General features: G+C 43.9%; 2 protein-coding genes across 7 annotated transcripts in view; one reads left to right on the top strand and one right to left on the bottom strand.

The window, feature by feature from the left end:
- Nucleotides 1-19284, top strand: part of FLI1 (Fli-1 proto-oncogene, ETS transcription factor) — an 80521-nt gene extending 61237 nt beyond the window's left edge. For all 4 annotated transcript variants that reach the window (XM_030505291.1, XM_030505290.1, XM_030505293.1 and 1 more), the window contains 4 exons: nt 1511-1579; nt 14399-14461; nt 15708-15755; nt 16715-19284. In XM_030505291.1, the coding sequence (XP_030361151.1) occupies nt 1511-1579; nt 14399-14461; nt 15708-15755; nt 16715-17244 (710 nt within the window). In that variant the 3' untranslated portion in view covers nt 17245-19284. The remainder of the gene's footprint in view (nt 1-1510; nt 1580-14398; nt 14462-15707; nt 15756-16714) is intronic.
- The window catches only part of KCNJ1 (potassium inwardly rectifying channel subfamily J member 1), a 32689-nt gene continuing 20069 nt past the window's right edge, over nt 11373-23992 (bottom strand). For all 3 annotated transcript variants that reach the window (XM_030505295.1, XM_030505296.1, XM_030505294.1), the window contains 2 exons: nt 13543-14839; nt 11373-13210 (listed from right to left, as the gene is read on the bottom strand). The gene's annotated coding sequence lies outside the window, so the exon portion shown is untranslated. The remainder of the gene's footprint in view (nt 13211-13542; nt 14840-23992) is intronic.

Genomic DNA, 23992 nt, shown 5'->3' with positions numbered 1-23992 from the left:
GTAGCATCCATCCTCCACTCCCTGTGAGTTGGCTTTGTTTTCCAACACCACCTACCTCTGTGTATAAGGTGGCTTGCACACGTTTTTGGCTTTGTTTGCATTTGGGGAAGAAAATAAATCCATAGGAACACAGGGCCAGTAAGATCCAGCACCTGCAATTGGCTAGCACTTCTGGCAGTGAACTGCCTAATCCTCAGCTCTCACAGGAAAGCGAGACATACTGTCAATACTACTGAGGGGCAAGTGAGGTCGGTGTTATTTGGGATCATGTGGATTAGAGGAATGTGGAGGCTGCACAGCTCAGTCACAGGATCCTAATCAGTTAGCGTTACAATACCTGCAAAATAGGTATTCTTAGCCCTGCCAAAGAATCTGGGGATGCTCAGGGGCAGCACAGCATTATATTCTATCTGTACTGTTTGCTCTGTGTGGCTTAGGACTGAGTACCTTAAACGGGACAGAATCTCACTGAGTAGAGGGCTCTATAGGTAGGAATAGCAGAAAGTGTCTGTAAAAGCACTTCTCTCATACCAACCCATACCAAGAGCAGAACCCTGCTGCAGTTCTCATCTCCAGTCCCCACAAAGAAGGGCCTCAGCCCTGTTGGGAATGTCGCTGCCTGACGCAGCAGAAACTATTCCAAAAAGCTGTAGGAAAGGTGAGCCTAGATTATGTAGGGTAAGCACATATAACTAGACAACCATGAAATGTGTATTACATGCTGGCTTCCAAGAGCTCACGGGGCCTCTTCCTCCATTTCCCAAAGTGTTTGAAGGAGAACCAAAGGAAAATGCTTAGAAAGGAACACTTCCAGCATAGGCTGTGCAAAACAAAGACCTTCCAATGGGTTCTTTTTTGTGCTCCTCTTGAATAGCTTTGTTTCAAGTGGGGCCGTATGGAAAGGCCACTCTGAACCAAGAAAGCTACTTTCAAATTGCACAAGACATGGGAGATGCTGGAATATCAGTGAGGGTTTGCAGCTGTTGGCCCAAAACCAAGCATGTGACACTCTAAAAATGGTCAGATCCTGACAGTGCAATTCATGCCACTGCTACTGCGTGTTCCTCAAACAGGAAAATTCTTTATCACAGCCAGAGAGAGAAAAGCTTCTTCCTTATCCTATAATACAATAATATAATATACAATAATATAATAATACAATAATATAATAAGACAATAATATAATAAGTTTGTGCCATAGTAATTTGTAGAGGCTCTGCTGTGATAGATATTGTACCTGTATAAATGTACTATACAACCTCAGCCTTCTATATCAGTTTTCAACAGAAGACATCAAGGCACTCAGTGAAGGAAGAAAATGTCTTTTGTTTTAGCACTTGTGTGGCATTACAGCTAGAAAGCTTTTTAAAGGAATTTCATATCCATCATGCCTAATTGTCTGAAAAACTTTGTCTTTAGATCCTAGTGATAGCACTTTCTACCTGCCTGCACGGTTCCCTGCTGACAGAGTGCATTCAAACTGCAGTAACTCCTTTTCTTTTCATTACAGGTAGCTCACTGCTGGTCTACAATACTCCATCCCACACAGAAGCTTCCTCACGTCTTGCCACCAAAGAAGGTCAGTCTTTTTGAATATACATGTCCTGGCTTCCTGTGCTCTCACAATGTTTTTGATTGGGTAAAACTAGACTTTTTATATCATCTCCTTGGCATGAAAGTGTTCTGATCTGCTATGCATGCACAGCATGGTTAAAATAGAGTAATTCACAATTTGCAGCTCCGTCCATGCTGAAAATCACATCCCTGGTTGGCCAGCCAACATTGTGGCATAAAACGTAGTTCTGTTCCTTTCACACATGTGTATTATTGAGTTGATGAGCTGATGGCATATTTTCTGTTCTTTAAGTGAACCAGTTTGAAACCTCAGGTACACAGCAAGAGCTGAGACACTATTTTTCTCTGAGTAAGTTCATAGTTGAAAGGATAGAATTTTCTCATGCTAAATTCCATTGCAAAGTAAAGGCCACTCAGGTCTTCCAAAATCCATTCATGAATCTAGCAGCCAGTTTCTACCAGCAAGGAAGACTAAAGTGTATCTTTCTGACACTTCCATTTTGGAATATTTTGATTGTCTTTTTCAAATAACCCCAATTTTTTACTCTATTAGAAATTCTGATCATGTAGATAGAGCTGAGAAATCCTGAAGTTATAAAGTTAATTTCACACATGAGGCCCCTTCAGGCTTTTGAGTTGTTTGTATCTCTTTCAGTCAGGTTTTTCAGGTTTTCCTCTGCAGCTACAATCCTTTTCCTTATTTTTAATGAAAAACTGTTTTTTCAGTCATGATAAAATGATGAGAGTTGGCGTGAGGGGCATGATGCACATCCCTTATCTACATAAGACACTAAGTCACAGTTGGACTGTTGAATTGCGTAAGGCCAAATAGGGTGTTAAAGACCAAGAATCCAATCCTGTGTTCTGTAACGTACTGTGTAGGGCCAGGAGCCTTGATTTTGGTCTTCCTTTCCCTCTGGGTAGCTGCAGGAACATTGGCTTCATTCACTGAACTGTGCTCAACGCCTCCATTTGAAAAGCTTCTGGGAAAAGTGTGAAATCTCAGGGCTGCCATATGAGATAACCCACCTAGAAGCAGTCTGCTCTCGTGCCGAGGCAGCTTCCTCACCTCATATATAAACATTTCTATGCTTTCCAGAACATGGCTTCATTGATGAGCCACGAGTTTGCATTTCAACGGATAGTGGGGAAAGGCAGAAAGTCTTTTACTTACGTAGCTGGAGAGAACCAGCACTTCTTTCTCATTGCACCATGCTGCGTTTCATCTCCAACATCTGTCTTGGACGCTAGGCACAATATCAGCACTGTTTTTTAGAGCAGCTTCTTTTGTCCAGCATGTAACTATCCACTTGAGCTGTCTGTTCCCTGGCATGCTGTTCTCTCTTCACGAGACAGGCATTAGTTGATAAAACATGGTACATTACAGAGACAAAGCTGTTCAGGCTTTTCTGTGCCTGACTCCTTTGACGCTAAGAGTCATCTGTTTAAAACTAGTAAAAGCTAGGCTTGCTTCTATTTGAATAAAACAGACACACATGCACATGTTCCTCCCCAGTTCGCCCCCCCTAAACATACAGACACATCCAAGACTCTGCTCTTTATGTCTCAGGCCAGGTGGTTGCTAAAAATAAAGGGAAGAAAGCTGTGATTTTTTTATTAAAGAGAAATGCTCTGTGTAAAATTGCACTCCTCTGTGTTTCCTATACCCGTTATCTTTGCAAGTTGGGCCTAGAATCACTCAGGGAGAAAGCAAAATGTTCCTCCCCCTCTGTTTTTACTGCCCTCAAGTGTGTTTCCTTAGTGCAGCTGACAGCAGTTTGCATTTGATTTCTGTCAGCCAGGCATTTTTAACTTTACATGGTACTTTCATCATGTGTCAATAAAGGACAAAACACACCCATGGGACAGTCAAATAAAAATTAAGAACTAGCATAGAAATGTTGAAATCCCATCTATTCCTTTTCCAGTTCTTCTTACAACACTGAAATGTCCTCTGCATTCACTCATGTTCTAGGATAAACCAACCCATTTCAACCTTCTGCAACTGATTCATGCTCCAAATCTTATTTGTGAGATAAGATGACAGGATAAGAGGCATGTGAACATGACAGGCTGACAGATAAGGAATTGGGGGAACAGAGTGAAGTGTCTTGTCCAATATCACAGAAGAAACTCGTGATGGACATAAAACTGAACTTAGAATTCCTCAGCTTTGGTCTAGTCTGTTAAGGAAGAAGATTTTCCTTGCTTCCTTTTAGGGCTTTTTAGTGGGCTTGTTTCAAGATGATAATATTCTTTTGGAAAAGGAATTTCAGCTTAAAAATAATGATTTTTTTTTTTCTTAATAAGTATTTTCTGTCTTCCTAACTTCTCAAAAGATGAAACATTTTTCTTTATGTTAATGCATCTTGAATCTCCTGTAAATATTTCTTCTCTCTATGCCTGTGAATGAAACCGGAGAAACAACCTTTTTCTAATCACCTTCCCCTGAGGATTCCAAAGCAGCAGGAGGAGGTGATGAAATAGTACATGTCAGAGATAGGACAAAAAATACTGTTTTCTTCACTCCTCCAATAATTCTTCTTGCACGTTCTCTAAGATCACACAGCTAATGCAAATAACCTGCTTGTGCAAATTCCAGGCATGCTCTTTGCATACGCTTCCACTAGGCTTTAGACCACGTATTCCATCCGCATGCTGTAAAAAGGAACCTACGTGGCAAAAAACTGCTTTCATAGCAGAAACAGATACCGTAAACTTACACAGCTGGTGCACAAAGGATCAGATAGGTAGAAACCTTGTGGTGTTCAAAGGACTCTTGCTGCCTGAGCTGCGTTGCTTCTCAGCCTCATAAACACTCAAAAATATGGTATTTAGCGTCATTGGTACAAATTGTCTTCAGCTGCCTTTGAGAAATAAATTGCTCTAATGAAAATCACCAGGATTTTTTGGCCAGAGAACCATTTTCTGGGCAATGAAACGAGGTCGCTCTCGTTGCTGAATGGAAAGATTTGTGTCCTGCTCCCAGCGCTCCACTGCCGAGATGGTCGGTTTCATTTTCCGTGACTGTTTGGAGCAATGACTGACCTACTGTAGGTACTGGAGGCATGAGAGAAGAATCTGAGCCCACATGATCTGCCCAAGTCCTTGGGGATCTTAAATTGCTCGCTTTCAGAATGGTGTCATTTAAGTAGGTTTCCATAGGGAAATGGAAAGTATATTCACATACAACAACATTTAGGAGGCCAAAGTGCTGTGTCCCGCATGGCTGTGAGCATTCTGGCCTCAATCCAAGGCATTTTTAAAGTCCATGCTTACTTTTAAGTATGTTGGGGTCTGCATAACTCCTCCAGCACTGTCCTCCATACGCCAGGATCAGCCTAAGGCTGAGAAGAGTGGTAAACCAGCACTAGCCCAAAGTCTCATAAATCCAACCTAAATTCAAGCAGCACACAGGAAAAAACTGATGTGCTACCCGCATTTTCAAAGAGGGAGGAAATTTGTATGTGAACACATGAATATGGATGTAGGAAATGAATTTTAAGGATCTAGTCTGTGGCTATCCCCTGTTTACATTTGCATTATAGAAGTGTTTGTGTGAACAATGAGGATGTTTAGGTATAAGGTGTGTTTGCTTGTAGGTTTTCTTTGGTTGTTGGCAAATTTAAGTAGATAAACAAATCAGGGAGCTCTGAAACTCACTCCGAGTGGTTTCCCGTGGGTTTGTGCCTGTGTTCCTTCTGAGCCCCTGAGGAAGAGTTTCCTGATGTTGGAGCATTACTAAGATCTCACACACAGATTCCCTGGTACCAGGCAAAATATGCGGCCGTGCAGCTGCTTTTCTTGCCGTCAGGGCCACAATCTCTCTCCCTCTTTCCCCAGCCTTTTCCTTTCAATTGGTGTGAACTCTTTAAACCCCATCATCTTGTCAAATTCAGTGACAATTTGGAGTGACAGGCTCAAGAATTTGGGGGGACTGGAGAAAGAGAGGGGAAAAGTGACCACAGGCACCGTGGTTGCGTAAGTGTGGTTCCCACAGGGAAATAGTCTCAAATTCCTGCATAAAATGCTTCTCTTGAAAAGGCCATTTTTCAGGTCTGAAAGGTTGTCGTGTGAAAAATACTGACCAGTTCCAGCGAATCCTTCTTTTGAGTGTGTTAGCAAGGCCTCATGTTTGCAGCAAAGGTTACAAACCCTCCGGTCTCGGTGGTGGCAGAGAAAAAGCAGTCACAGCTTTGTGCCCTCTACACCGTCTGTACATGCTAAAACATTTGTCAATGATATTTGTGTGCCTGGTGATGAAATATCCCATTTTTAGCTCCGCAGCAGAAAAAGGGGAGGCTTTTTTGGTGCTTCAACTGTGTGGCCAGCTCAGGGATTTATGATTTCAGGAGAGACAGTAGCAAGCGCTCTCGGATTTTTCCTTTTTCCCTTTCTTTTTTTTTTAATTGTTTTCCTTTGAAATTCCAGAGTTAGTGTTTTGTCTGCTTTCTCCCTGACCCTCTTCGGAGGCAGGCGTGTGTTTTTTCACCAGAAAAACTGGGAACAAAGAATCGTTGTCTTTAAGCTGTAGCAGGCAGGAAACCCAACTCACAAGGGATCACCCTGAGCCAGCGCTGTCCCAGAGTAGACTCCAGTTCTCTGAATTCAACCTGACAGCTTGTCTGGAGCACTTTCTAAGTAACCATTATCCTTCCTTTTCTCCCAGCAAAAGAGCTATTATTTTTTTGCCTAGGGTGCACTGCAAGCAATGTTATTGCACACGGAGGGGGGGTTACATGTTTGCTGGGATGCAGTCCCTCCTGTGAAAAGCTCTTGGAAGTGCTTTGCCTGGTTTACGAAGACAAGAGTAAATTTGTTTCCTGCTAGTGAGTTAAATGGGCAAACACTGTACAAAATGCAACTGTGAGGTCTGTGCATGTGTGTCTTCCCTTCCGTTTTCTCTTTGCCTGTATTGCTGCATCTAGCTTTTTGCTCCACGAATACTTCTGCAATTTGAGTGGTTTTGGGTGCCAGTGCATTAACTGGATGGTTTTACCTCCTCCCTGTATGCTGTGGGTGTGAAACATGCCCAGTGCTGTTTGTGCACAACCTGTATGCGCTTTGGATGGATGTGTGTATAGATATGTGTGTGAAAGATGCTCAGAAACATGCCTTTCATAATATGCAGTTGTCTGTCTGTGTTTTTACACAGTAACGTGCCAGCGTGTGGCTGTTCATGTCTGCAGCTTGGCATAGCATGTATGTTAACTGGCAAGAGACTGCTTCTCTGGGAGGGATTCTTAGGACACATACTTCATGCACTGTGCATTGGGACTTCTGCTGCTGCTATTAAGAAAAGCCACAACAACAACATCATTCTCATTGCTTCCTCCAGTTCTGTATAACGTGTCTTTGTCAGTGCTGCAGAGGGTAATGCAGACGTGGATCAGGAAGTTCCAGCTCGGGGTGTTTTTCTACCCACACTGGCACAACCGGGGGCTGTCGCCTGTGGCTCAAAGCAAACAGATTTCAGGGGCCAGAGCTCTTGTGTGAGGGGGGAGCAGAGCTCCAGGCTCTAGAGTTGCAGCGCGTAGGAGCTCCTTCATGTCACCCTGCCAGGATAAAACTAGGGAGGGAGAGGGATCGCAGATCCCAAGCCAGATCCCGGTGACCTGCTGCAGAAGGGACTTCCCTACATGTAAGCAGAATGAGTCCCTTTGAAACTCCTGAATCCTAGTTCTGTGCATGCACTAAGCTCCAGATCCTTGTGGCTTCAGCCACGACACTTCAATCTAACACTGGATCTCGTATTAGAATTAAATCAAAAGCTTTTGATCGCTCTGATCTGTATTTCTCTAAGAATAGCAATGCATAACTGGGCTCTCAGCTACTTTCAGAGATTCCGCAAGTGAAACCTGTTCTTCATGTCCATGCTCTGCCACAGGTTTCTTAGGTAAATCCAGCAGTCAGTCCCTTCTCACTTGGTTTGGGTTGACTTCAGGTCAAAACACAATGTTGTCCCAAGCCTGGACTCTGTGCCAGTTGTCTGTAAAGTGCTTTAATAACAATTTAGAGATGTTTGATAATATTATTTTGTTGTTAATTTTGAAATAATGAAATAATCTGATAATGTAAAATAGGAGCTCCTTGGAAATTCTGCTCTTAGCTAGTTGCTTCCTCTTAGTGGAGAGACTTAGAATTACTTAATTCCACATCTGATCCCTTTGCTGGTGATTCTTTAGTGTAATGTTGTGGTCTTGAAGCAGAAATGAATGAGTTTGGCGCTTGAAGGCACTGCAAAGTTGAGAACAGTCAGAGTAATATTGGCTGTGAACAACATACAGCATGACATGTGGCATATGTGCTAAGTAATTGTTTTAATTAGCAGAAACAGTAAGTTGGAAAGTAATTCACTGCAAAACAAACGCTGCTGTGGGCGAGAGTTTGAGGCCTCAGTGTACACAGTTAGGACACAGATGTAACTCGTACCTGGGTGTGTGCCATAGGGCTGAATGTTATGGGAAGCTGGTTGCCAACTTGCCTGAACCACCTCTTTGAAGAGGCCAGAGGACTCCTCATGCTCTGCTTTCTAGTCCTGTTCCACTCTGTCAAACCTCCTACGGACAGATGACAGCATCCAGAGCCTTCACAGCTTTGTGCTAAGGAAAACTGCATCAAAGCAAACCTCTTGCTGCTGACACTGTAAAGTTTTGCTCTGTATGTATGGAGCATTTAGTACGTGTATTTGGAGCCAGAGTGGGCTGGGGAAGAACCTCACAGACTCTACAACTTTAATGTTTGCTGCCATCATTTAAAACAATGCGTCTAATGTTTCGAGGAGGAGCTGGAGGTGTTTTTGGCTTCCTTGCCCCTCCAGAAACCCACAGTCTGGGTTTCTTCTCTCCAACTGGCTTTAAACACAACCCCACCTCTTCAATGCGATCTCCAGGAGGTTAAACGACAGGAGTGTGAGGGCTCAGCAGCTTGGCAGACCTTGCTTACATGTTTGGTTTGCAGCAGTAGTGTTTTTTGTTCCCATGCGCCTACGTTGGGACTCTTCCAGGATACCAGAATAGTGCCACCACACACAACCTCGCTCTGGGAGGGAAAGTGGTGAGGTCCCATGCCCTTTTTTCTCTCTCTCCCTATAAAGTAGTTGCCGCAAAATAGACCCCAAGTGACCACTTATATTAATCACAAGTCTGGATCCCTTAGGATACCTGGTTCTGCTTTCCCCATTTAGAGAGGCTAATTTAAATTCCAGCCACCAATCCAAGATCCTTTCTTCCTACTGAAGCAGAAGGACTCATTGCAAAAGCCAGACTCTCTTCTGCATGGAGAACCCCATGGATCCTATAGCCCACTTCAGATTGGCAGCCTTTTCCTTCCCCTTACTCTGATCTGCTTCATTGAAATCTGTAAGTACAAGTCCTGTCTGGAAATATAGTGCCTGTGCTCCCTAACCAAGTAAGATAGGGTGTTCAGGAGCAGTTCCTTCTGTATTTCTGGTTTGGGCTTTTTTAGTGTCATGAGAACTCTGGTCATTCAAGGTTTTTTTTGTAAAGCACCCCAAGATGCTGTGGTAAGGAATCCAGTAGGTGATGGCTAAATGACTACAGTCATTACTGTTGGTATTAATCATCGGAGTCAGCAAGACAGACTTGGTCTGAGGCTGCCAATGCGTTTCAAAGAGAAATGGAGGCAGTGTTAGTGAGCAGCCAGACAATCATTGAGACTTGGGAAACTTGCCTTTATTTTCTTCCTGGCTCTGTCCCTCTGACTTAGGACAAGCCGCTTTCCACCCTCTGGCTGTCTAATCTCCTTGAAGATATCAGCTCCAGTAGGCAGAGACTGGGGGCTCTTCCTATTGCTTAGCAGCTACCATGCTAGGGAATCTAGATGCCTTCATGAGTTCGCTGCACGTGTGTTACTCCAGACATCCTAGAATCCCAGAATGGATTGGGTTGGAAGGGACCTTAAAGCTCATCCTTTCCCCACCTGCCCTTGTAAACACCCTCTATAAAAGCTGGCTTCAGGAAGATGGGGTATGAAAGCTTCTTGGGAGGTTTCAAGCGAATCTCAGCCCTGTGACAGGGCTCCTCCTGAGGGAAATGTGATGGGGATAGCATTTGCTGAGGCTGGGCTCAATGTTTGGATGCTCCTGTGTTACATGTAGAGTTACATTTCAGGATGCTGTTCAATACGGACATGCAGTCCCATAGCTATTGTGTTAACCCAGAGTGACACTGCCTACGAGGCTGACAGAGGAGCTAATGTTCGGAGCAGTCACTCCGCACCTTGACAGGGAGCCCCAGCAGCTCATAAAGCAGACAGTGCCTGGCTGGAAAAGAGCTGCTGCTGCTGCCAGTGATGCCACGAATACGATAAATACGCTGTGCTGTTCCTTCCCAGCCTTGCTTGTAATTAGGGGCACTACGCCAGCATAGGCAGCATTTCAAACAAGATTCCCTTATAGTACCTATAGCATTTAGTCCATAAATGACCCAGCCCCACTGCATCCATCCTAGAACAAAAAGGCCTGACAAATGAGGATATTACCGGCCCAGTGCCCATTGTTCTCCTTCTTATCAAGGCTGGTAGCACAAAATAGTGATTGAATCTGGTTTGACTGAAAAAGCTCCTATGGAGAGAGCAGGATGAAGGGGCTGTCAGCACTTACCGAGCAGCTCAGGAAGCACAGGGACTGTGAGCCTATTGTTCAGCTGAAATCCTCCCCCTGCTTCTCCCCTGCACTCCAAGCTCTCAGATTTATAATTTTTAAGAACTTTCTAAAGCTTATCAGAGAGGCTTTGCTCTCTAATACATCATATCTTAAACACAGATTCCCTAATGTTCTGTTCATTGGACTGCATTCAGGCTGAAAGGACTGCTAGCCATCTGGGATCGTCTTCACTGTGGTGTGGAAATCTGCTTGGGGGTTTTCAGCTTGGTTTCCAAGGGAAGTGAGTCTGTGCGTGTCTGCCCATCTGCCCCCAGCAATATTGGAGCCTGTTAGTCTGTTTAGACTAAATAGGATTCAGAGGTATGAGGAACAGGAGCAAAGTAGCACTCAAGCTATGAGATAGGGGGGTGGTGGTTCAATGGAGCCTGCCTTATCTTCCAACAGCAGTGCCATGCCTCCCACACTTCCACAGCACAATATGCAGCCGTTCTCCGCTTCCATGTCCCACAGTCTCAGTCAGGGGATCCCTGGGACTCACTCCTTGGTTCCTTCCCCACACCAAGTCCTTCTGTTGTTGCACCAGACAGTCTGACAAGAAGAAACTGCAGAGGTTTGAATAATTTAGTTCATCTCTTGAGCTTTACAGGACAGCCTTCTTAATGCCCACTGCTGATCTTGCCCATTTTGCCATGTTCTAAGCCTTTTCTCAGTCTTCTTTCACTACTGTGTTGTTTCTGATTTACATCAAATTGCAGAGGAATCAATAGGCTTTGAAAGGGAAGTTGCACAGCAGAGGATGAGAACTTCCAAATGGCACAGAGGGTGGAGAGGTAGGAGCCAAGGGACATTTGGGGTGAGAAAGCATAGACCAAGGTTAGAAGGGGTCCCGAGACCAATGCTGTGCAGTCTGCTTTCTGGGAAAGCCATTTCATCTGGGAAAGGCATATAAAGCCTGAGGAAAGTGCATTTATGCATGTAAATAAATAACATGATATTTAACCTTCTTCCCAGGCGTGCTGTGAGTGTGAATGTTTGCAAAGCTGTGAGATCCTTAGTTGAAAGGTGCTGTGAAAGTGCAAAGCATTATTAATATCCTTTACCTTATTCATAATAGAGTATGCATTCATTCTGGGGAGTTTCTGGACATAAACCAGACAGCTGCAGAATGACATTTCTTGAAAGCATCTATGATTTATTTTCTGCTCTTTAATTCCATTTTGTATTGAACGCACATTTGTCATAGGACTGTTGTTCCGCTGGGCCTTTCAAGTCTAAAACAGACTTGGGGACCTGATCCTTAGTTGGGATACATTTACCCTTAACTTCACTGTAGCTATTTGCTGCTTTACACCAGAAGAGGACCTCAGCCTGAAGCTTCTAGTTGAATTTCCAAGTTTTGTTGTAAAATCCAAGCAGGTTTAATGACAGATAAGACTCTCTCTCCTGTCACTAACAGTCTGGCTGGAATTCTATAGGATCTTTTTGAGTCACTGGGTGTCAGGTCCTGGTAATGATGCTGTTTTTGCAGAAACTCGAGTCTCTGGATAGGTTCCCTGGCTCTGCCTTTTCCATTTCGTTTTAGACACGTTCAGCTTTAGAGCCTGGGCCTGAAAGCTGGGAGGGCTGCTGTGGTTCTTTCGCATTCCACAGATCTGTGTGGAAACAAAACCAAAATAGCTTAGTGGATTTGGGCTTCGGTTTTTTGAGAGGGAAAGGAAGAGTTGGAAAGAAATGATTGAACACATTCAATAGCTATGCCTGCATTGCTAACTAGCGTATTTAATGATGCTCAGCTAAGTCTCATCCTAACCGAGGCATGGGCTGCACACAGCAGCGAGAGCAGCAAGTGGAGCTGTTGGGGCGAGCCCAGAGGAGGCCACGGAGCTGCTGCGAGGGCTGGAGCAGCTCTGCTCTGGAGCCAGGCTGAGAGAGCTGGGCTGGTTCGGCCTGGAGAAGAGAAGGCTCCTGAAGGGGAGACCTTAGGGCAGCTGGAGAACCAGCCTGGATCCTATAACACCCAAGCAGCCGCAGCAATACATGCCTGGTCAGCACATCTGATTGTAATAATGTCACTTTCTGCTAAAAAAAACCCCTCAGGAGATGCATTTTACACACTTTCTGTGACACTGTGAGCAAAGCGGGCTCCTCCTCTGTGACAAAGCTTCTCCATCTGGAGGAGGAGGATCATCTATCCGGATGATGGCCTATTTGTTTACTCAAAACATGCTGATGCATCTGAATCAACCAACCCATTTGTAGCAGTGGATTCACTTGGGTCAGTTATCTGACCCAAAAGAATCAGAAAAAATGGAAGATTTTCCATGAGTGCTGCTACTTTTTGGAAAGGAATTTTTCTGTTGGAAAATTAATTGCCACCTTTCTTTTTAACAGGATCACCGTGTGAGTGGCATTTCCATTAGAATTACCTAATGGCAAAGCTCTTTCCGACTGAGCTAACCAAAATGTACATTAGCATCTTGATCAGTGGCGATTTCAGAAGTTTTGCCTTTCTCTCAAGGCAGAACTCTTATGTTTCCAAATATTTCCCAAAACATTGCTCTAAGATCTCCAGTTGTAATACTTTGGGAGGATATCCCAGGGGAGAAATGAAAGTCAGAGAGTGGCTGCAAAGAGGACATGGGAAAAGTCAATGGTTGCTTCAGACCTCATCCCTGCTCTCCTGCTTTCTGATAGAGCAGCAGCCCGAGCTCTGTGTGTACTCAGATTGAGTTGGGATTTGCATGATGGGTTTCCAGCAAGGCAAATGCGAACAGCATCTTATTTATAACAACTGCTGAGGGCTGAGCTTGGGGATAAATTCCCCAGCAGCATCTGGCTACAAGCCCCTTCCCAGCCATGGGAGCAGGGACAGGGCTCATTTTGGAGACAGCAGGGCTGGGGCTGCCTGTTTCCCTCCTTCAGAGATGTCCCATCGCACTCCTTGTCCTGGGCTGGAACCGTAGCGGTTTGTTTTTCAGGCTGATCTATTTGCAGTGGGATTTGTGGTTTCTGTAAAAAAAAAAAATCAAAATTAAAAAAAAAAAAAAAAAAAAAAAAAGAAAAAACCAAAGGAGTAAAATAAAAATAAAACCAGGCAGATTCCACGAGCTCTATGTTCCCCCATCTCTTCCCTCCTCCTCTTTCTCTCCCTCTCTTCCCCTCCCCTTCCCTCTCCTGGCTCTGTTTTCCTTTTCATGCCAATAACTAGAAGGCTGTAATTTCAAAGCTGCAGCGGCTTTCCCAGCGCCAGGAGGAATGTGCAAGTGCCTGGGATGTTTCCGCAGGGAGCTGTGCAGCCCCGCTGTGCTCTGCAGCCCAATGGGGCACAAGGCAGCGCTCACCCCTTCCCAGCAGCATGAGCAAAGGGGCATTCAGAATGTCACTCCAGAGGATGCTTTGTCCCCTTTCCTTAAAGTAGCTTCCTTATCGTGCGTGTCAAGTCTTTGGGTTTTAAAGTTGACGTTCATTTTCTGGAAATAGGTTCATCTCAGCCTCCTTTTCTGCCCATGGTCTTCTGTCTCCTTGGCATAAGAGAAAGGGAGGCTCCTTTTGGATGGGATGAGTTGCACCTTCAACTCCGCTGACTGCAATGACTCTACTTCATGATCAGATGTGTCAGGCTTAGGCATTGCCCAAAACGCTCGTCCCAGAGAGAAAAGATACAAAAGGAGGAACAGACATTAATGTTGGAGGGTTTTATAGAAATTGCCATGATGTTTTCAACAAAATGTTTGATTTGATAAACCCAAAAGTTTTTGTGTAAAAACTTTTAATTAAATTAATTAATTTTAAATTAATTAAAAAAAGAATTTGCATTTCCAAAAAAATATTGAAAAAAGTTCCAACATGGAAGAAGGTCAGAATTTATACATTTAAAAAATCCAAGTTTCTGTTCAAAACATGGATGTAAGCTTAATGGAAGGTCAGTTGAAATAAAAGGCAGAAATCAGTAAAGGGATTACATATTATTTTCCTTGCCTCACCTGCGTATTTTCATTTTACAGTGAAGTCTTTAATTTCTAGTCAAATATCTTGATTTTGTCATGCAATTTCAGAAATATCAGCTCTTAAGATTAAAAAACTTTTCGCATCCCAGTTGCTGTTGATCCCGTTCAATCTATCTTGTACTTGCCTTGTTCTCTGTTCATTCCTCCTTTTCTGTTCTAGTACATATAAGATCTTTCTGTGTTTTTACAGGCCCTCCTGTTGCAGGGACACAAAATGTGAATAAGACAACAGAACAGCAGCGGCCCCAGCCAGGTAAGTGTTGATTTTGTCCCTGCTTCATTTGCTAAGTACTTAGATTTGTACTAGATTGGGTGAATATATATGTCAAGCAGCACAGGACAAACAGCAGAGCCTGACAAGGAAGTCTCAGAATAATGAGTCAACAGCAATGAAACTGTTTCTATTTTCTTGCATTGTCGTTCACCATTCAAAAGAAACATCCTTGTTTCAGCTGAGTCACATGCAGTGTCCAACATGAGCTTCGAAGCATCCCAATGTGCTACGCTGTAGGTTGGGGAAGCAGGCAGGGGCATGGAGCTGCAGGGATGGAGTGTCTGCTCTTTACCTTCTCACCTCTGGTGCAGGGATGGTCAGTGGAAGTATCTCCAAACAGAATCAACAGGGCTTCCCCTGCGTCAAAGAAAACCAAATAAGAAAAGTGAACCCTGTTGGGCAGCAAGCAGTGGTGTTTCCTGCTGATTTCTCAAGGGGCCTTTGAAAAGCTAAATACCACCTTCTCTGCTTTGCACAGCTGCTTTCTATCCCTTCTTTTTTCTTAGGGGGTTGGTTCTTTTGGCATCGATTCAATCCACGAGCAAATGCTATAGATCCAAATCACCAAACCCAGAGAGGAGCAAAGGAGAAGTGTAGAGATTAGGGCTGAGGAGGCCCCTCAAAAAGGGAAAGAATTCATTCCTAATAAATGCATTGTGGGGTTTTCAAGGAACACTCAGCCTTGTTGGAGCCAGTGATCAAAATCCTGTTACTCTCATCTGTCTAATGCCCTGTTTGCTTCGGTAAGGGGGAGTTGGGTGAGCATTGCATTCCCTCATTTCAGAGGGAAGAAAGCTCAATTGCTAACAAGTGAATTTGAAAATCTCATCTGCTGTCCAGCTCTTTTTATTAGCAGAAATATATTTGCTCCTGATTTGTCACTGTTCTACTATCCCACGCTTCTTTTTTTCACGTTTCATGTTTTCTAGCTGACACATAAGTGTAGGGTATGTCCAAAGAGATTACAGACTTTGAAAGAAGGCAAGTCTGAAAGCAGTGCCAGAAACACTGTGCCATTTGGGATTCCATAAATAATTAGTGGTTGTTTGCTAAAAAAGAAAGAAGGAACAACATCAGGTTTTGTTCCAGGCCCTAGGAGGAGAGGCAGTAAGAGTAAAGAAAGAAAATGAACATTTGAACTAGTTTTCAGAACAAGCAATAATGAACTGTTGTTTCTTTTGGATAAATCATTTTTTAAAATAGCTTTTATTGGGTGTTTTTTTAGATCCCTATCAAATCCTGGGGCCCACCAGTAGCCGTCTTGCCAATCCAGGTGAGTTCATCTTTACATTTCAGACCACTACAGTCAAAGGGGTTAGCTACTGCATGAGTAGCTATTGTTCTCTACCACTGGGGTAGAGAGCCATTGACCATAGTAGCTGTGCTCTCATGAATGCTTTTGCAAAACTCCTTACAGAAAAATGGGGAAAGTGGTGCAACATCATCTTTGTCAGGACAAAATCACCATCCCGAATGTTCTTACCCAAAACTAGAGTTCCCTGAGAAGAGTTTTGTGGGGGACTTCAAAGCTGGTCTCTCAGATTTGCAGTGCAGTTTAGTTTTTCACTGTCTGCTATGGATTAGCTGAGTGGAAGGCACAAAACATCTCTGAAAGTCACCATGTAATAACTGTCTGTAGAATGTCATCTGCAGAAAACATTCCCTGAAATTGGGGAGTGAGACCTGGAGTAAATCTTACTTGTACTAAACAAACTTGTACATGTTGAATGCTGGTAAGGGAACATCCTCATAAGGCTCTTTACTGTGAGTATAACCACACCAAATAAAACCAGGAGTCACCTAGTCTGGGGAAGAAATAGTCTTATGTTGCTCAGATCACCAACTGGAAAGAAAACTGGAGGTATCCAAAACAATATCCGTGGCAAACAGTGAGAAACCAAGAGTTGGAGTATACTGTGTTAACTACTCTGTGAAGAATTTTGCAGAACAGTATGCTCGGGAAAAAAGCCTGTTTATGAATAGCCCCAAGATTTTAAGGCCAAAGGCGACCATTATGAAATCTAATCTGACCTCAAACTCACAAACAGAACAAAGGGTTGACTAACTTGTTTGCTGGGAACAGTTTATCCATTCCTACGTAGGGTTTTCTAAGGCTTGAAGGAGCAGTTCCCAGTAAAGATCGAGATAGTCCTTCTGTTTCCTGCCTTTGTCTTTGCTTTTAAGCAGGAAACACAATGTCATTTCCTTTCCTTTTTGGCTTGCTTCTCTCAGGGAGCGGGCAGATCCAACTGTGGCAGTTCCTTCTGGAGTTGCTCTCGGACAGTTCCAACGCCAGCTGTATCACGTGGGAAGGGACCAATGGGGAATTCAAGATGACGGACCCTGATGAAGTGGCACGGCGCTGGGGAGAACGCAAAAGCAAGCCCAACATGAATTACGACAAGCTGAGCCGAGCCCTCCGATACTACTATGATAAGAACATTATGACCAAAGTGCATGGCAAAAGGTATGCTTACAAATTTGACTTTCATGGCATTGCCCAGGCTCTTCAGCCTCATCCCACCGAATCATCGATGTACAAGTATCCATCAGATCTCTCCTACATGCCGTCTTACCATGCCCATCAGCAGAAGGTGAACTTTGTACCCCCGCACCCCTCTTCTATGCCTGTCACATCATCCAGTTTCTTTGGAGCAGCCTCACCTTATTGGACCTCCCCTGCAGGAAGCATTTACCCAAACCCCAATGTCCCTCGCCATCCCAACGCCCATGTATCACCACACTTGGGCAGCTATTACTAGATGCTTTTATCTTCAAGTGGCCTTTATCAGTCTGGTTGAACTTTTTCTTTACTTCTGGGATTTTTATGGTTTTTTGGGGAACCCTTAATGGATAATTGTGGCCTTTCTGGGGAAGAATTAAAACTGGATATTGGTTATTCCTGGACCAAACCTTTTACTTTTGTAACTTTGCCTCTTGTGTCTTGAACTGAGAGATGGATGCTTCTTTGGGCCAGTACTCTGCATTTTCTTTGGTTTTTAACGCTTATGTCCTCTGTAGGAATTGACTATGAAGATTGTTTGCCATTATCTGGAACGATTATTAGCTTTTTGATGTGAGAAGTTTTTCAGGATTCAAAGGCTTTTGACGAGACATAGATCCAAGTGTGGGTCGTAGGAAAAGATGACTACATGGGGGTATTTCTCGCTGTGGAGAGGGTAGGACACTTGACCATTCAGTGGAGGACATTGGGCTGCAGGGACCGCAACTGGAATCTTAGCTTTAAGGCAGATGAGGATGTTCACCCAACTGGAAATTAGATATATATATATATTCATATATATATATGTACATGTATATTTTAAGAAGTAAAGGGCATTGAAGGAACTTTTCTAGAGTGTACAACTTCATTAGACTGTGTATTAACTCCAGAAACAGCAGCAACCAGAACAAAAAGTAACCTAATGTCAAGCACAGACATTCCTTGAAAGCAAAAGTGAAGGAAAAGAAATGACAGCAGGCCCCTGAGCTCTGCCAGAGCCTTAGGGATCGCTACAAGCTACCGATTCGCGAACGCTGTGCGTTTGTCAGACCGTCATCCAAAGGGTCAACAAATCAGAAGGCAAATTACTGTATAAATTATGCAGAGTTATTTTTTTTTTCCCTATATCTCACAGTTCTAAAAGAAAGAGTAAATAAAACGAGTTGACCTCGGTCACAAATGCAGGTTTGTTTGTTTTTTTTTACTATCAGCTCAGTTGTTTGTGGGTTGGTTTTGTTTTTGTTTTAATGTAATTTGTACATCTTTTCAATCTGTACATTTGGGCTGGAGCTTTGTACTTTTTGCTAAAAAAAAAAAAGAAAAGAAAAGAAAAAATAAGACAGGAGTAATGTATCTGTTGGAGAGAGCCTTGGTCCTGCAATTGGATCCATAATGACCCCCAAAGTAGCCAGAAACCTTCCAGATTTCCCTGGGTTTGTCTAGATGAGAGTTTGTTCTTGCATTTTCCTGTCTGCAAATTAACTCCGCTTAGTTTGCATTGAAGCTGATTGAAAACATGTACCAGCATTTTAAAGCAACTGTAGTTTGGATGATTTTTCACCAAAATCTTGAACTTTGGCAAGATCTTAACCACTTCATCGATAAAATTATCCGAAATTTCTCCTAACATCTTTTGGAAAACTCTCACCAGGGCTTTTCATTTCCAGTTTAAACATTCGAAACCTCTCAGCCATCTCTAATTTTGCACATGTTAATTTGATGATCCACAAACAGCCATAAAGAGAAGGGTAAACCACAAGCATTTGTGTTTTAGAACAGATGTCTATGGGGGGGGGCGAGACTTCCATGTACAACCTATTAGCTCACTTGTATTAACTGGCAACCAATTAACAGGATCACAAATATCTAGTCTAGACATAACCTCTGGGACTCTGTGTGGGTGCAAGATTTGGTCCATGTGCATCCGATTGCAGGATGAGAGCCTCAAACCAGAACGTTATAGTCTGCTCACAACTTTTAAACAGAAGCACTGATGCCATTATTTAACAGAATGGAAAAATCAGATCGAGCTAATCAGTTTAGGTCTTAGTGCTTTCGGGGTGTTTATAAGTAACATTACTGCAATAATCGCAAAATTTAAGTATGAAGAAATCACCCATGGAAGTGGGGCTTTTGCTACTATATATATGCAATGTACTTTTTGGATATTAAAATATATATAATTTTGCAAGCTATCTTGGTGTTTTTTTAAAAATACTGTGTTAAGTGTTACAATGAAACTGTTGTATGAGGAGGATGATGTAAAAAAAAGGTGACAAAATAAATGGTGGTTTTCTTCTCTAAGGCATCATATTGTCCCACTCTCTCCCTCCCCTCTCATACCTGCAGATAAAGCATGATCTTTGCCTCTAAATTAAATTGAGCTAAAAAGGAAAGCAAAGCAGCTCCATAGTAGTGGCAATCCATCTTTATCACTATGAAACTATATCGACCTCTTAGTCCAGAAAATCCGTGTCTCTGGAGCTGGTGTTTGTCAGACCTAATTCAGTTATTGAAGTGTCTGAATCTAAAACTCAGGCTCCATCTTTTGTCCGTGGAAAGAGAGAGGGAGAGACAGAAAGTGGTAGAGCAGCCAAAGCTCGAGGAGGTGAAGTGTCTTGCACAAGGACAGTGGCAGGCCCTCGTGATGGGGGCACTGTGTTGAGAGCCACAACCGCCCCAACGAACGTCTCCATCTCTTTGCTCTTTAGGGTGCTCAAGAAACCATTGACAGAAGGTAGATGTGCAATGCCGCACATATTACCAGCCTGCCTGCTCATGTTTCTCACCTATCCCCAAACCCCAGGGAAAGCCAGTGCTCCAAAGCATTCCTGAGATGGAGTAAGAGGCTGCAAAAACAAGCACTGCCAAGGAATCTTCTGATTGTGTATAAAGGTCAGGCAAAGGCACTTCCTGTATTTTTGCAGACGCACGGTGGTCCTGAGAGATAGCTTGATCTTTCTGCCGATTTGATAAACCCTTAGAAACACGTAACTGCACAAGCACACCATTTCCTTCCTCCACACACAACCTTTTGTTGCTCAGTTTCTAGTACAATAGCCTTTCACTGCCTTGATTAGCAAGCCTGGGCTCTGAAAAAGTGTGATGTGAGTGCGTTCAACCACCACAGAGCTGTTCCCTTTGTGTATTCAGCCATAGTTGCTCAATTTAGTCATAAGAGAGAGTGGTTTTTTGCTTATCGCTATTGTTTTTACTGTAGTGCTATCCAGATTCATTCTGGCTATGCATCATCGATAGAGATATCAACTGTTTTGTTTGAATGCAGTGTGCCTGCCCAGTTGCCAGGAATAGGAACATCTCAAGACTGAGGTTGCACAGAAACGTCGAAAGGCAGAATCTGCAAGTTATCAGAATGCAAAGATGTCTTTGAGGGCAACACTCAGCCAGCAGGATCCTTAGTGAAAAAAAGACTTTTGAAAACAACCAACAATTTAAGAAGCGTCTGTTTCCAACTTGCAACATCTCAAAGGGGCCCAGACTGAGGTGGAAGGTGATCAGCAGCATCCATAGCTCAGGTCCTTTCTGTTTCCTTTCATGCTTCTCTTCAGGGTACTTGCTGGTATTAATCTTTGCTAGGATTTGTTAATATTCAGCTTTAGATAGAGTTTGCTGCTCACAGCAGGCTGCATTCCCATGGAATGAAGAGATCTTGGAGCAAAGACATCTCACACCAGTGTGCCAGACAGCCTCAGAGTGGTGAGGCACTACGCAGGCACCTTCTAGCACTTTCATAAGATCTTATTGTTCCATTCCTCAGGTAAAGAACAAGTAACAACACACAGATGGGAGTAGTGCACCTGTACTCTGAATAGCAGCCTGACTTTGCCATCATGGGAGCTTTAGGGATGATAACAGGGGGATCCCTGCTCGCAGCCCAAGTTTCTGGGACACGCTGAGAGAAAACAAACAAGGAATTTGATGGTATTAATGCTACTTTTTGCTTTTCCCAGGAGGAGAAGGCAGATGGAACTCAAATATTTCAGGCTTAAATCAGAAAGTTTATGAAACAGATGGTTGGGATCACATGGTTGTGAGCTGTGAGTCAACAGGGACGGCAGAAAACCTCTGCATCGAAGTTCAGAATTCAAACCTCCCATTGAAATCAGTGGTAATTTAGCTATTAATTTCTAGTGATTGAGTATTCACCCAGTATTTCTGTTCTCCTCCCCAGGCTCAAACACTGAATGGGATCTAGCTTAAATATGCCAAACTAGAATGAGCTTTACATTTCACCTCCTATAAACAGATATTGCATATAATCCTCAAATTCCAGAATCCATCCTCAAGCAGCTTAACTGCTTTTATATACTAAGAATTGTACCCACAGGGTGAATTTCCAAATGGCTGCAGATATCTAACATGCACCTAATGCAAGGGAGAGGGATTTCCCCATGCCAGGACCTTCCCATTAGGAAAGAGGTGGAAGCATTTCCCATACTGCTGCCCAACAAGCATACTCCAGTCCTAATGGGATGCCAAACACATGGGATGTTTGCCATAAATTCTGTTGGTGCAAATGTTTGATGTGAAACTGGACTTGTCCAGGAATATTTCATATTATTCTTACTGTTTGCGGTGAGAGTAAATGACTGTGCCTGAAGCTTTATATTAAATATATGTTTAACTACTGATAAACCCAGCTGCTGTTTCCTACCTCTACCACCAGCAGAAAAGAGCCATCGGTCTATAAGTTCCAGGTTAAAGGAGGCAGCTTTATTACTATTACAATAATAGATATTTACTCTATCTGCTTTGCTGGGCAGATAGAGTATTTTTACTGAGCTCTGTGAAATTAGTTTGTTTGACTTCAGCCTGCTTCCTAACAAAGGATGTTCCCCCACATCAAACTGAGCATTGCTGCATTTGATGTTAATTAGAACTGCAAGGGAACTGGGGTTTATAAATTCACTTCAAAGACTCTATTTGTATACTTTTGCATGATACGTAGCGTAACATCCATGTTATGATTTGCATCTGTAAAAGCAGAACTCGTTGCAAATAAAACTCAGACTTTCCTATTAGAAAAGAACTAAGAGACAATTAAGGTCACACGAAGAATGCCACACAACACATCATTTAGCTTGTGTGTTGTGATTTGTTTCATTTACAGAGGTAAGAAATCCCTGCACACATAATGAGGCACTGTGCAAGCAGGTGTGATTGTGATGGTCATAGTTTGCACCTGAGCAGACCCTTCAATCAGTATAAATAGCTGCAGCAGAGAAGCAAGAAAGCTCTTTTGGGCAGGGGAGGTTTCTTAGTGCAGAGGATCTAGCTGCTCCTGGCTTAGGAGCAGCAAAAAAAAGATGGAGATATGTATTTCCTATTTCAAGTCGTGTTGCTGAAGGAGGAAGAACGACCCAGGGACTCTGGCAGTTTGATGTGCAGCTATTTCAACCAAGAGCTTGCTTCTTCCTTTCCAGGAACTGCTGCAAACTTGTTATTTGCTTTGGCTTTTTGTTAACTTGCTGTCTCCTGGAGCTGCTTTACCTTCCCTGCTGCTGCAAAGACTGATGTGCAAGCCAAAGGAGTCTTCTCTGTTACAGGCTGGTGCTGGCATATCACGTCACATGTGGGGATGAGCAGCAGCTCCAGCCCTTGGGGAGCATAAGGTGGGTTTTCCAATTGTCTCTGTGTGGCTGCTGGTTGTGCTCTGGCTGTTGGAAGGTGGTACCTGCCATAACCTGAACACCTCACCCTTAGGCTTTCTGTCACCCCGAAGGCCTGTAGGGCTGATGTACCACAGCGTTAATCTAAAACAAGTGAGAGGTGGAGGGCTGGGGTTGAAGTTCCTGTGGAGGGAATGAAACTTTCCTTAAAGCTCCACTTCTTGGAGTTCAGGGCTAACATGGAGCCAAACAGCAGCAGCAGTCTGAACTTGCTAGCCAGCATGGCCCCAAGCTCTGCAGGCTACAGGGAGGAATTTGGGGGTCTGGGGTCTGCAGGAGCAGCACCCTTCAGAGTGGGGAGAGGGTCCAGAGAAGGGCAATGAGCACAAGTGTGATGAGGAACAGCTGAGGGAACTGGGGGTGTTTAATTTGGAGAAGAGAAGGCTCAGGGGGGACCTTATTGCTCTCTACAACTGCCTGACAGGAGGATGGAGCCAGGAGGTGGCTCCATCCTCCCAAGGAACAAGTGATAGGACAAGAGGAAACGGCCTCAAGCTGTGCGGGAGGGGTTTACACTGGATATTAGGGAAAATTCCATTACTGAAAGGGTGCTCAGGCATTGGAACAGGCTGCCCAGGGCAGCGGTGGAGTCACCATCCCTGGAAGTGTCCGAAAATCATGTAGGTGAGGCACTTAGTGACATGGTTCAGTGGTGGGAATGGTTGGATTTGATGTTCTTAAAGCTCTTTTCTAACCTGAGCCATTCTGCCACTCCATGAAGGGCAGCATTGGCGACGCTGTCCTTCTCCCCTCAGCCCCTGGTGAGTAGGTGCTGCTGATCCGAACTGGCAGGATTTGCCCCTTCCCCTTGTCCCCACGCGCTGTGGGAGGGAGACTGGTTCCTTCTAATGACCAAACCCCGCTTGTGTGCTGAGATTGCAGCGGTGTGCCTCATCTCAGGGTGCTGGAGCGGGGTGTGTGTGTGCTGCAGCTGCCTTTGTGGGAACCACGCAGGGCTCCGGGCTGGGGTCCGTCTTCTCAGTGTTTTGGAGGAGGAGGAATCAGGGATATGGTGGTGGTGGCAGAGCTCCTGGCACAGGAGCATGAACTTATGGATGCAATTGGAGCTTCTAGATACTATTAGGTGATAAGACAGGTTTACAACAGCGAATCCTTTGTGTGAGTGTCTGTAGGCTCGGTAATGTACCAGGAACACTTCCAAATCCGAGGGGGGCTTCAGCTGAGCAGATGCTTTTGGGCACTGTTGCAAAGCTAACATAGAGCTGGAACTCACAGCTTTCCCAAGGTGGCCTGTGTGGCTGCTTCTGTTAACACTGGGGAAACTGAGGCTCAAAGCAGAGGGTGGTGACTTGCTTG

Source organism: Strigops habroptila, chromosome 17 (assembly GCF_004027225.2).
Source record: "Strigops habroptila isolate Jane chromosome 17, bStrHab1.2.pri, whole genome shotgun sequence".
In the NCBI taxonomy this organism is placed as follows: Eukaryota; Metazoa; Chordata; class Aves; order Psittaciformes; family Psittacidae; genus Strigops; species Strigops habroptila.
Note: the sequence above shows the minus strand (reverse complement) of the source record. Positions and strands in the feature narration are given on the sequence as shown.